This window comes from Pyrgilauda ruficollis, unplaced genomic scaffold (assembly GCF_017590135.1).
Source record: "Pyrgilauda ruficollis isolate IOZ18807 unplaced genomic scaffold, ASM1759013v1 scaffold22, whole genome shotgun sequence".
Lineage (NCBI taxonomy): Eukaryota > Metazoa > Chordata > Aves > Passeriformes > Passeridae > Pyrgilauda > Pyrgilauda ruficollis.
Genome location: NW_024521428.1, coordinates 4854557 through 4867768, shown reverse-complemented (window position 1 = coordinate 4867768; position 13212 = coordinate 4854557). Strand labels below are relative to the sequence as shown.

At 42.9% G+C, this 13212-nt stretch overlaps 1 protein-coding gene across 1 annotated transcript in view; it reads right to left on the bottom strand.

Annotated features, from left to right (window-relative positions):
• VWA3B (von Willebrand factor A domain containing 3B) overlaps positions 1 to 7087 on the bottom strand; it is a 56537-nt gene extending 49450 nt beyond the window's left edge. The window contains 4 exon segments of the mRNA XM_041468414.1: positions 919 to 1169; positions 3501 to 3595; positions 5170 to 5388; positions 7026 to 7087. Coding sequence (XP_041324348.1) covers positions 919 to 1169; positions 3501 to 3595; positions 5170 to 5388; positions 7026 to 7065 — 605 coding nt within the window. The 5' untranslated portion in view covers positions 7066 to 7087.
• Between the last annotated feature and the right edge of the window lie 6125 nt (positions 7088 to 13212).

Genomic DNA, 13212 nt, shown 5'->3' with positions numbered 1-13212 from the left:
TAACTAAATGCAAATTAATTTATTCCTCTTAGGGAACAAGCGCTTGGAAATCTTCTTTTGTTATGGAAATCTACTATTGTTTCCTAGTGCTGCTACTGATTTCTGTGACCATGGAAATCTGCAGAAATACAAATGGCTGTGCCTGTGCCTATGGCACTTGGGGGAGTGCACATTTAGCTGCAAGGGAGAAACCTGTAATGTCTAAAGACACAAGAACGCAATAGGTGGTCAGATAGAATCTCACTGTTTCACTAATACTGCAACATCGGAAGGGTACTACTGCTGTTGCAAATCCTTCTGATTTTGCAGATGTGTTGGTATTTGTGTTCTGTTACCCTTTATCTGTTTTTCAGGGTAACAGTGTCCTTCTGTTACATAGAAGTGGCAAGTTCAGCATGGCTATGGGTGAAAATCGGTGGGAAATCTACAGATATTAGCACGACATGAACCACGAAAATTTCCAGTACAGAAAGTGCCTTACCCAAACATGTATAACACGCAATTCCTTTTTATTCTCCACCAATGGGCCTACATGGACTTCTTTGTGCAGCCTGGGGAGACCTGATTGTGGCCTTTCAGTACTTGAAGGGACTTAGAAGAAAAATGGTGACAGTCTGTTTAGTAGGGCCTGTAGCAATATGACAAGGTGTGATGGTTTTAAGCTAAAAGAACCTATATTCAGACTAGACAAAATGAAGAATTTTTTTACAATGAGGGTACTGAAACACATGAGCAGGTTGCCCAGAGAGGTGGGAGATGCCTCATCCTTGGAAAGATTCAAGGTCATGCTGGATGTGGCTTTGAGCAACTTGGTTTAGTGGAAGGTGTCCCTGCCCATTTGCAGGGGTGTTGGATGAAATCACCTTTAAAAGTGCCTTCCAACCCAAACCATTCTTGATTATGATTCTTTCTGCTTACCGAATGAGGTTGAATCTGGAAATTTGTATCACCTGCTCCACAAGCACCATAGAAAGTGCATCCCGACACAGATCAAATTCAGTTGGAGCTGCAGTGCCAAAATCCAACACAATGACAATGCACTGTTCTTGAATCACTCCAAATATCTGCCGGCTCTCACTGGTTAACCATTCCATTCGCTGCTTATATAGCTCAATAGCTCCAATTAGACAATCCACAAAATGAAGAATCAGTTCTTTTTTGGCTGTCAGCTTTATTCAAATAAGGGAGAGAAGGAAATTGAACATCAAAACAAATAATACAAATGCAGCCCCAAGCTTAGCACAGCTGCATAGCTAGTTTGTAAGTGTCAGATATGCCAGATAAGGTAGCAGTGAAAACAACCCATTTTCCTTCCACTGTTTCAAGAGCATATACTTGACAAATGCATCTAAGCTATAAAGAAAAGGCACTGCATTTTGTCCTAATTGCTTTTCATAATCTTTTTATGTGAGCATGGGACAGTGCCAATGGGTTGTCTGACTTGTCTGTCTCAAAACTGGAGCAATTAGAATGAGCTGAACAGAGGCGAGGATGTAGAAAGGACTGCAGAGCAGATGGGTGAACAAACAAGGACACAGAAACTTTGTACCTTCTCAGGCTAGAACTTTGACTGGCCTTAAAAAAAATTTTTACAGCAATACAATGCAGCATACGGTTTGGTTCTAGGGCACTTCAATCTCCACCTTGTCTTTAGCATTTGAAAGAAAAACGTTAAATGTTTCTTGTTTGTACTATTATTCAACTAACAATGCCCAGCACTACAGATTAACTATTTGTGGGTAGGTGCTTAGGCAAATTTAGTTCAACTAACTGCAATCAACAACTAAAACTTCCTATATCTTTTCAGTAAAATCAAGTCTAGATCGAGTATTAAAATTAAAACCAGCACATCCTCCCTATGAATAAGTGCATACACATTCACCATGGCCTGTGAGTCTAAAAATGCACCACAGATTTCCCCAATATCTCTGTCCCATGTGAGCTGATTTACTTGTTGCCTTCTACCTCTAACTTCCTTTCCAGGACTAAGTACAAAACCTTGGAAATACAAATGTTTTTAAACAAGAACATTTCTCAGGGAGAAGATATTTTGTGTGTCAGTCTGCACACTTCTCCCTCTCATTTGTATTTTTCTGTGTTCTTTAATATCAGCTCGGGCCCTGTAATGTGCCTCCCAGATACAGAGTCTCAGGCAGTCTGCCAAAGGAATGTCGGCCTGGGAAGGAGCACTTAGAAATCCAGTTTCCTCCTATGACAGTCAGATTCATGCAAAGAAGTTTATTGCACTACACCGACCAAACTCCATCTTAAAATAAAGCAGTTTTCTTAGAATACTCCCTCTCACGTGTAGCAAGCAAGTGCAGATTTCCATTTCTCTGAGGGCCAGGAAACTTCTGACTGTCCAGCCTAATTTTATTCATTCAGTTCATATCCATGTATTTTTGGACTAGCATGCCTTTTAGCAGAAAAAACTACTACTAGCTTCTCCCTATCCCTATAATTTGCCTTTCTGTAGCATTCAAGGGCAATAATACTACCCTTCTGTCTTCTTTCAGGCTTACATTTCAGCATCAACCAAGCCCTCTTATAAGGTCGTCACTCTACTGCAGTTCATCCTAGCAGCTCTTCTCAGAACCTACTCTGGTTTGAATTGCTTCCTCTAAGCCTGTAGTAATTGTATACAATGTTGTACTCAATATCCTAAAGGAGATCTGACCAGATTTTATATAGTAGCAAAAATGCCCTTCCTGCTGCTCACAGTATGTCCCAAGATTAAAAGACATTATGTAGATATTTCATACTGAATTAACGGGAATAAAATTAGGGGGAAAGGCTCCCTGAAATGGTTCTTTACCCATTTTTAAGCATTGTGACATCAGAAGTGACTCTAGTAATCAGAAAAAATGACAAGCCATTTGTTTTTGTAAAATCTTTTATAAATTAACTCTTTCCCTTCCACACTCACATCTCTTCAATCAGAATCCATTCTCTTAACAATGGGGTTGCCAGCAGCTGTTGCTAAGACATTCCTTAGAACATGAGCCTGGGCAGAGATCCAGCTAGCTGTCTCTGTAGAATAGGCTGAGCCTTTTGTGACCTGCTGGCACTAAGCAAAGCACTGCTTTGCATTGGCAATGACAGCGCATTATGTCTTCTTATTTCAGTGTCCCCATTTGTTTTATTGATTAAAATTTTATTTTTTTAAACTAGTTCTGAGCATCTTCTCTTTAAGGGTTCCCTCTTTCAAGACAATGTAGATGTTGCTTAGAAACTGCAATCATGTCTGGAAAAGATTTACTGCAATGCTGCACCAAGGCAAGAGACTAAGATTTAGAAAGGAAAAAAGATATCTAATTTTTCTACCACTGATAGTTATCACTAACAGTTTGACAAAGCAGAAGAAAAAATTATCAAAAGATGAAGTTCTCACAAAGAATAAAAGTATTCTTTGTCACAGAAAAGTATTTTAGTCTCATCATTCTGCTACAGTGATAACTTCTAAGTGCATTGGGAAGGTACCACAAGTCAGCCACACTTACATTATACACGCTGCCATCTTGAGCTCTCTTGTACTGAGGAAACAGACCATCTGCATATCGAGAAGCCACAGGTTTCCCCAAGGCGGTCACAAAATCTACAGTAAAATTTACAAAGTATCAAGTTGCTAACCTTCAGGACTACTTCAAACAGGCATTTTTCAGGCTGATGTGTATGTCATCCATGTGTGAGGCACTTGCATCAGTACTGAGCTCTTGACATTAAGAAACTTGAGAGAAATTCTAATTCTGTTTTTGTTTTATTTTCTGGTTGTATCTATGCTGGGGCCCTGAGGCTTTCAACCTCTGGCTGCATCTCCTGCTGTCCTTGGCTGCATTCCCTGGCTGGACCCTAGACATGGTTAATTGCCTCGCCCTGCTGCAGGACTGTATCTTGTTCAGTGAGGGCACTGCCTGGGCTGCAGTCCCTTTTGGTTCCTGTTTCATTTTCCTCCCATAGAGCAGCCCTGCTTTTGCTGCTTCCTCCCAGTTTAGTCAGAAGTGAGGAAAAAACCCACATCTAATTACTTGTAGACCAAAAAGCTACACGGGACTTTAATTATTGTGAGGTTTGGGCAATCTCACAACAGGACTTGCAAATATTTGTCTGTCAAACCAAATACAAAATCTGGTACAGATAATGCTGTTCTCTTACACAACTTAATGGGTGCAGAAGTGAGTGCATCTAAGGAAAAGGCTGCACTCTGCACTTTCAGTAGCTACAAATCTTCTCCAGGATCTCCACTGATAGGAAAACATTAGGGGTGGGAATAGTTAACGTCATAAAGCAGCTATCTGTACACCATGCTGCCCTGCCCGCTAGTACATTCTGCTCCTAACACTGTAACAACTCTAACCCTGCTTAACAGCTTCTTTTTCATCTGCAGCATACAAGATATCAGGAATTGCGCTGGTGATCTTTGAATGCCCCATGGAGACAAGCCAGCCAAAACCTTAAATTATGCAGCCTAGAACTATGGCAATACATTACAATTCCTACTTCTCAGGCAGCAAGCTGTTCAAAGAAAAGAATATATTACCATGCTCTGCAAAGCACCATTATGGCAGTGGTTAATAATTATTAGCAAACTCTTCCCCTCCAGCTGTCAGATAACTGCAAAAGAACATTTTTCTATAGTCTGACTTTGCATGAAAAGCAGACTGAATTCTAATTAAATTTAACTTTTTCCTTAAAGCTGGATACCCAGAAATAATATCCTATTCCCAAGCACGTTTACTAACCGTGAAGATCACTAGTAGATCACAGATTATGGCATGGCCTACATTATGTTTGCCATCTGAAAGGAGACAGAGATCTTATCGTGTGTTATTTGCAAGAAAAAGATTAACAGTCTCAGCAGCATCAGCTATTTCTGAGCTACAGATCTACTGGTGAGGATGTGAACTGCAGCCTAGGGTAAAGAAACAGTACAGTTGAGTAAGGAAAGGCATTCTCAGACCCCAAGTCCTTCTCACATCAAAAGGAGAAGGAGTTTCTCAGTTCTTTGAACTGGCAATATCAGCAACTGTGGATACAGCTTCCATTTCTGCCATTATCATAAGAGACAATGTGAAAATCTCCACTGTATACATTGGGGTTCAGAATGAGTGTGACTCTCTAGACTATTCAAAGTTGGGGGATTTATTATCCTATTATTGATTTGTCTTTTACCTTTCCTATGCTGGAATCCAATCTGGGACAAAATCTGGGACAGGGACAATTTGTTTCTTTTGAGACCATAACGCTGAAGCCATTTAGAAGAAGAAACAAGGGACTGTACATCTGTTCTCCACTGACCAACTGCCAGTCTCCTTTTCTTCTCATTTGATTTCTTCTTGTGGACCTCATGGGAATCTTCAGGATCTTGTCTGTGCTTTAAATCAAAGGCATCTGCTGTAAAGAGAAATTAGGGAAACACTACATTTATATTTTAACCAAACAATTTCAAAACCAAATGAGATTAATTTCTCCTTTCTTTACCTGTATTTCATGGTACTGTATATATGTATAGCTCACCTCTTGTTTTCTTTTTTTTTTTTCATACTGAATAATGTCCTTAATCTGGAAAGTTGCTCTCAGTCCTACACATACACTTGCTGTTACATCTTTCTATTCATCCATATACATTCACTTTCAATTTATTAAAGTAAATGTCTCTTGTATGTTGAAATTCAAGCCCTGAAATGTAAGTCCAGTTTGCCAAATGGCACTTCTTCCAACTCCTAAGACATCTCTCCTAAGTCTTGGAAATCAGGACACATAATAGGCATTCAAAGACTGTCAGACCATCACTACATAGACATTAGAAGCATTATGCAATAAACAAGTATTTCCTAAAAAATTTATGTTGAACTCGTCCCATAAGCAATAGCATTGCCCCCAGAAGAACCTGACTTTATTGCAAGGCTGGTGAAGTTCCCTCCGGTAACATCACTTGCCTCAAGTTTAAATGATGGTTCTGTCAGTTTCTGCTCTGGGCTGTGATGGATCATGTGTATGACAAGAAATCATGGACATGAAGGTCCAGGTTCCTTTTAACTTCTACAGGACACGGAACACACCTGAGCACAGCAGTATGGATTGCCAGGCTAGCTCTACTTGCATTTGGCAGCAGCAGCAGCTCAGACCCCAGAGTGCTAAGGCAGAAATGGAAGCAATGACAAACAATAATGCCTCTGTTCTTCAGCACAGAGGTTCTAGGAGGATTTCGGTATTTCCTGTTAATTCCCAAAATACTCTGCATGAGCTAAGCTGGCTCTAGTTGATTAAATACCCTTGCTGTATCTAAGTTTGCTTTCTGTGGACTTTGGAAATTTCTGTACATTTTCCCCGGTACCAACATGATCTGGTGCGTCCCAGTCCTCCATTGCCCATATACTGTAAACTGCCTGCAAATGTACTGCATATAACAAACTGTCCCAAAATACAAAGAAAGGTACTTCTGTCTCTGATGCCTCCAAAATAACCTTCAGCCTAGTATGGAATACGATCAGAACTCCCTGCTAAATTCAAGTATTGTAACAACCAACCTGGTTCCAAAGGTTCGTTAGACACATTTAACACTACATAAAGGAAATGAGTCTCTTATCTTCAGAAATCATCTTTCAGTGACAGAGGGCTTCTATAAAGTGTAGACTAGCATGAGTTCTTTCACAGCCATCAGTCCTACAAGCAGGACGCTGGGCTGGCATGCGTGTAGAGGCTGGCATTTTACCAGCCCTCCTTTGCTCTGTACAGAAGCAGCAGCGACAGATGTTAACTCTAGAGAGAGGCAGGTGTAGGTTTGCAGCTGCTCGAGCTTTGAATACAGTCAGGCATTGTTTATAGTCACTTGAGCAGTCATTCCCAGTTTCCTTCCCCAAAAATACATAAAGGTCAGCACAGCACCCCATACACAGCCCAGGTGAGTGTGGCACGGCTTCAGAATGGCTTGTACAGCCAGCATGCACACCACAGTGATCCAAAGATAACTGGAAGTTATCTAAAAGAACATGGAACCTATGCAAAAATAGTAATGAAATACTCACAGTCACTCCACGCAAGTCTCTTAGATGGAACAGCAGTCATGATAGATCTCTTGACTGGCAGATCCTCTTTGCTTTATTCTGAAACCCTGATGAATCACTGTTTTAAAAAATTAAAATATTGCCATGCACAGGTCAATATGAACTGGAGACTAGTTCCACATGCCCAGCCATTAATAAACCACAGAAGGATGAGATCAGGGCTTTCCACAAGCAAAAAAACCACTGTAAAAAATCATAGCTACTCCCCATCTCAAAAAAGGATGAAGTCAGATCTGACAGGGATCCACAAGCTCAAAAGCAGGAAATCAGGAAATTGGTAATATTGTTCCCCTTCCTTCACCCCAAATCATCATTAAAAGAGCCAATATGCTAGAAAAATGAGTGTAGTGTTTTGTCATGTTGTCAGCCAGCTGTATCATATTCTATTATTGCTTTGCATTATACCTTACTCTAGTCGCATTTCTCTTCACAGAGAAAAGCAAAGCAAAACTTCCCAAGGATTTTCTGGGAATCACAGTGAGGAACCTCAGAGAAAGAAAAAACAATTCATATCTGAATTGCTGCTCCTCTTGTTGTGCACAAGTAGAATACATTATAGAAAATTATTGATCTGAAGGGATTTAGTAATTGGATTCTAGTGTGAGTGTTTTGATTCATTGACCAATTGAATCCACGTGTGTGTCAGAACTGTCAGCTGACGAGATTTTGTTCTGTTCAGTGGAGTGGAGTGCTTGTGCAGATTCAGTTTAGATGTAATGTAATATACTGTAATATAATATAGAATAATATAGTATAATAAAGTAATTAATTAGCCTTCTGATATCCATGGAGTCAGATGCATCATTTCTCCCAGACGTCAGGGTTGCCTTGATTTTACAGGACCTTACCTTTGCTATAATCCAATTGATTATAAACCTGGGAGTACCTGAGATGCAATTTTGTGCAGAGATTCATACCTTTACCTATAAGACTACAAGATGAGTCACAAAGAAAAGGAATTATGTGTGTGAACTTGGTATAAGGCCCAAGTGTGAATAAGACACAGCAGAGGAACAGAAGACAAAACGCTAAACAAAGCAAGGTAGCATACAGTGGCTGAGCGTATTGCTTTGAGACATCAATGCTTTGGTTTTTCTTTTAGTAAGTAAGATGAATGAATGAGAGATATTTATGAATCACTAGCAGGCCGGCTGTTAGCATTGTCATCAAGCAGTTTTTCCCACAGTAAAGCAAAAACAGGATAAATATTTAACTCAAAGACTTAGCCTTCTCCCTCTTTCTTTACTGCAGAATAAAACACGCTATCTATTTCTCTTATATGGATTTAAATACCCATATGGAAACATATAAACCATTCCAGTCTTTGTCCTGCTCACAAAGAAAGAGAAGGGCAGGGAGGACTTTAAAAAAGCAGAACTCTGCACCCTAACACCCCAGGTGTTGTGCAGCACAACCCCTGACTAGCCTTGGCATCAGGGTATTAAAAGGAAGCCCTTGCCATAGGGGAGCTGTGGCAGACAATGCCTATAGTGAAAGGCCACAGCAAGCCACAAGGCTTGTACCGTTTTTCTCTCTACAGAAAAGTATCAGAATACTGTCATGGTAATAGCTAAGACACATTCTAGCATGCATCAGAGAATGAATCCCAGGTGCTGTCTCATTTTCCAGCTGGCAAGAGATATGGCAACAGATTTTCCCTGGCCTTAGCCTCCAGCACCACCCCCAGTTGCTTGTGAACAACACCTGGACGTGAAATGTTAGCTCTGTACGAAAAGCTGCGTTTAAAAACAGATGAAGCAACTTCCAATGGAAACATTGAGTTTTACCTCAAGTCTTGGAAACTGTGAGCTCAAAACTCATGGCAGTTGGGATAACCTTCAGCCCAAGATCTGAATCCAAACAGGTTATTTTCAAAAGGTGAACCAGAGTTCATCTAGGCACCTCTACCCTTTCTGCTCTGGCCAGTGCAAACAAACTGCTAAAGCCGTAACCCACCACTGGCTTGGAGCGTGTAGCGTGTGCGGGTGGCAATGTTTGCTGAGGCCATTCCACCGGGCTGCCCCTAACAGGCGGGAATGCCTTGGGAAAGCCCACACCCCGTACAGCCCAAGAAGCTGCTCCACACCTGAAGTGCTGAAACCCGGATAAAGGGAGTGCAGAGGGCTCAGGCTGGTGGCTGCCCAGTGAGGAAATGGAATAATGGAATCACAGAAGAGGTCAGGTCAGAAAAAAACACAGTGGGTTGTCTGGTCCAGTTTCTGCTCAGGCAGGGTTACCCTAGAGCACATGGCAGAGGATTGTGGCCAGAATGTTCCTGAGTATCTCCAGGGAGGGAGACTCCACAACCTTTCTGGACAATCTGTTCCAGTGCTCAGTCACCCCCACAATACAGTTCTTCCTCTTATTCAGGTGGAACTTCCCGTGCATCAACTTCTGCCCTTTGCCTCTTGTCCTAGTGATTGGCACCACTGAGAAATGCCTGGCTCCCTCCTCTTGGCACACATCTCCTCCGCCCGCCCCCCTTTAGATATTTATACACTGATGGGGTCCCTTCTCAAGCAGGGCAGAGGTGTCATAGCCAAACCACAGCGGGGCCTGAGGAAGAGGGGAAGAGCAGGACAAGGGCCACGTAGCTCACCTGGCCACGTCGCTCACCGGCGCTGCGGCCTCCCAGAGGCCACCTGAGGCAACCGGCCGCGTCCCTGTATACACCGCATGGCAACGGGCGGGGAAGGGAAGCCGGGGCCTCCGGGGTGAAGGACCACGGCACGGCGCCAGCCCTGCGCCAGCGCCGGGACCCGGCTGCCGCTGCCCTGCGGCGGGACCGGGGCCGCCGCCGGAGCCGCCTCCTCTCCTCCCCCAGCGCTGTGGCGCCCGCCCGGCCGCCCTCCGCCCTCACCTGCCTCCAGCCGCGGCCTCACCGCCGCCTGCCCGGCCGCGCTCGGTGCCGCTGTGAGCCTGGAGACCGCCCGGTTGCTACGGCACGGCCCGGCCTCACCCCGCGCCCGGCCAGCGAGCGGCGGGAGGGACGGCGCGAGGGCTGAGCTGCCCGAGGCCCGGCGGGACGGGCACGGGCGGCTCCGGGGCCACTGTCCCTGACCCTGCCACTGCCACTACCGCTGTCCTTGCCCCTGCCCCTGCCACTGCCCCTGCCACTGCCCCCACTCTGCCCCTTCCCCTGCCGCTGCTGCCGCGGCGAGACCGATGGGGAATAAATACATCCTCAACAGGCGCCTGCACAACGCCGTGCATTCATTCCTTGGGGAGCTAGAAATACACGGGCCAACTTGGAGAGTTGCAGAAATCTATATATAGAGCATTCGAGCCTTCTGGTCTCGTTAATTCTTAATTTAGGCTAAGCCGTTGACAATATTTATAACAAGAGCAGCCACGCATGTCCTTTCTTTAAGTGAGCGGAACAGTATACACTGGCTGGGGAATTGCTGTGCTCGCACAATCACAGAATCAGTCAAGTTGGAAGGGACCACAGTGGGTCATCTGGTCCAACCTCCTCAAGCAGGGGCAGCACATTGCAGAGGATTGTGTCCAGATGGTTTTTGAGTATCTCCAGTGAGGGAGACTCCACAACCTTTCTGGACAATCTGTTCCAGTTCTCGGTCACCCCTACAGTAAAGAAAATCTTCCTCATATTCAGGTGGAACTTCCTGTGCATCAGCTTCTATCCCTTGCCTCCTGTCCTGGTGATTGGCACCAGTGAGAAGAGCCTGGCTCCCTCCTCTTGGCATCCCCCCTTTAGATAATTATATGCACTAATGAGGTTTCCTTTCAGTCATCTCTTTTCAAGGCTGAACAGGCCCAGTTCCTTCACCCTTCTCCTGGAGAAGCCAAAATGAAAACTATTCTAAAATATGTGCACCATAAACCTGAACTTGGTATTAAAATGCTGTTGTTGACATAAGATAACCAGAACCCCAGGTGTTTATTTGCAGTATTTGGTCTGTAAATGTTTGTGAGTTCAGTTTCCAGCTGAGAGACAGATAGGGCTGAGATTTGCGCTTTACCTGTTTTGTTCTAGTTTACTATGCAATCACAGAGTAATGAAAGATCTGTCACTTTATAGGATCAACAGATCAGCCTTACCTACGTATTGATGTTCAGATGGAAACACACACCCACAGGCCATCCAAAGCATTGGCTTCAACTCTCTGGAATTGGTAAACAGTGACAGGTAAGAGAAGTTCCTTATAAGGCATGCCGTTGGGATGGGAACATGAATTTCTGGAGCTCCAGTTTCTCACACCAAGAATTTAAAGACTAGCCTAGGCATGGCAAATGATTTGCGCTTGCACAACTCTTCCCCTGAGGTATAGAAAAGGCATTTATTTCTCAGGCATGAAACAGTTTCCCATCATATCATTAAAACTAGTAGAACTGAATGTTCTCAGGATCCTTTCAGACACCATGACTGCCACAGCACAAGCTTCTGTAGAGACCCATAGTTTTGGGGGAAAGCTTAAAAAATTTCTCTTGAAAGTGTAAGTGCAATGGATTTGTAAGTGGGTGCCCAAAAATCAAACTAGTTATTCTCGATTTTTTGTGCTGCTTCCAGCGAATTTTTTACCCATCACTCAATACTCCTCACTCAGGTAATTTTTTATGCACTATACAGAAAAGCTCCATCCACTGTCATGCATAAATGTCTGTAAATGTAGTAATTAAATTTTTTTAAAAAGCCATTATATGTGCTGAAACTTTCCCTGCATAGAGTGTGCCAGAAACCTTCACTTGAGGCTTGGCTGCGCTAAACAAAATATGTTGCAAGAAAACATTCCTTAAAATGCTTTGAACTGCAGGGCTTATAGAACTGCCTGACAAGCCCAGGGGCAAAGGCTGACAAATGCAAAGCTACTTCTGGCTCCCACGGGCTTTGTAATCAACTGGCTGTTGTCTCTTAGGTGAAATTCTTAGGAAAATAAAATGCTCTCCGCATATCTCATAAACATTTTTCACGTGGAAGCCCTGCCTTGGCCATTGCCAGCTCTGTAACTTGTGAAAATGAGGAATGTATTCTCCAGAAGCTGCCTGCTCAATGAGGCAAGGCTGAATAATAAAGGAGGTGGGGGAGCCAAGTAACTTGGAAGTAGGAATTGACTCCTTGTCAGTTGGGATGATAAAATTAAATCTGGAGCCATTCTGTCATCTGACCTTTAAGCTGAATGACAAAGTGATTTTGATGGGTGGAAATGTTATGACATCATTGTAACATGCATCCTGAGATTGCATGAGCAAGCATGACTCTGTTCTGACTCGAGTACTTCACCTATGAGTAAATATATTTGATCAATATTTCTTACAGATAAAAATCAGAATTCTCATAATTTTCTCTGTAGTGGTGCTTAGAACAAGTAACTGTTGGCTTGTGTTTTATGATGATTCCTTTTGAAGCAAAACAAAGACATAATCCACTATTCTTCTTTCATTAAAAAAAAAAAAAAAAACAAAAAAAAAAAACAAACCCCGACTCTTTAACATAATGTCTTGTTTCTTTTAGATAACTGAAACCACATTTGACATAAACTAGCAAAGTTTCTTTGTCCATGCAAAGCAGTGTACATGGTGCATCTACTCTAACTGCTCATATATTAAGAGACTTTCTCTCATGGTACACAGGGATCAGTAGGTAAGGATACTCGTGGCACTGATGCTTATGGCTATGATAGTACAAAGAATGAAGCTTCACCAGGAAGTTTAATGCTGTCACACATCCTCCCCCAGAGTGTCATGCTTCCTGTTGACTCCCTTTCAAAGAGAAACAGGAATCAGTTGCAAGGGGTAAGGAAAAGAACAAAAACAAGCTGGACTGAACCTGGGTTAATGCTGTCCTTACACATTGTTTACCGTGATTGTCTTAAAAAAACCCTGTATACACCTAAAAACAGTCCATCAGCACAGAATATATAAAACACAAAAATATCATGAAATAAGTAAAATACTCCTTTCAAGTGTATGTGGTTCTCAACCCTCAAGAGACTCCTAAAAATTTCTAACAAAAAATTCTTCAGATTATTTAGGAACCAGAGGTAAATCAGCCACAGAAGAACTGCCCCTGTCTAACAAACTGTAATAGCTGTAGGACTAAACTGTTAGCCATAGAGTGAAAATTAAAAGCTGGGCAGCACTTGTGAAGGTCTGGTGTCCATGTTTAAAAATCTAATGCCAGGCCTTG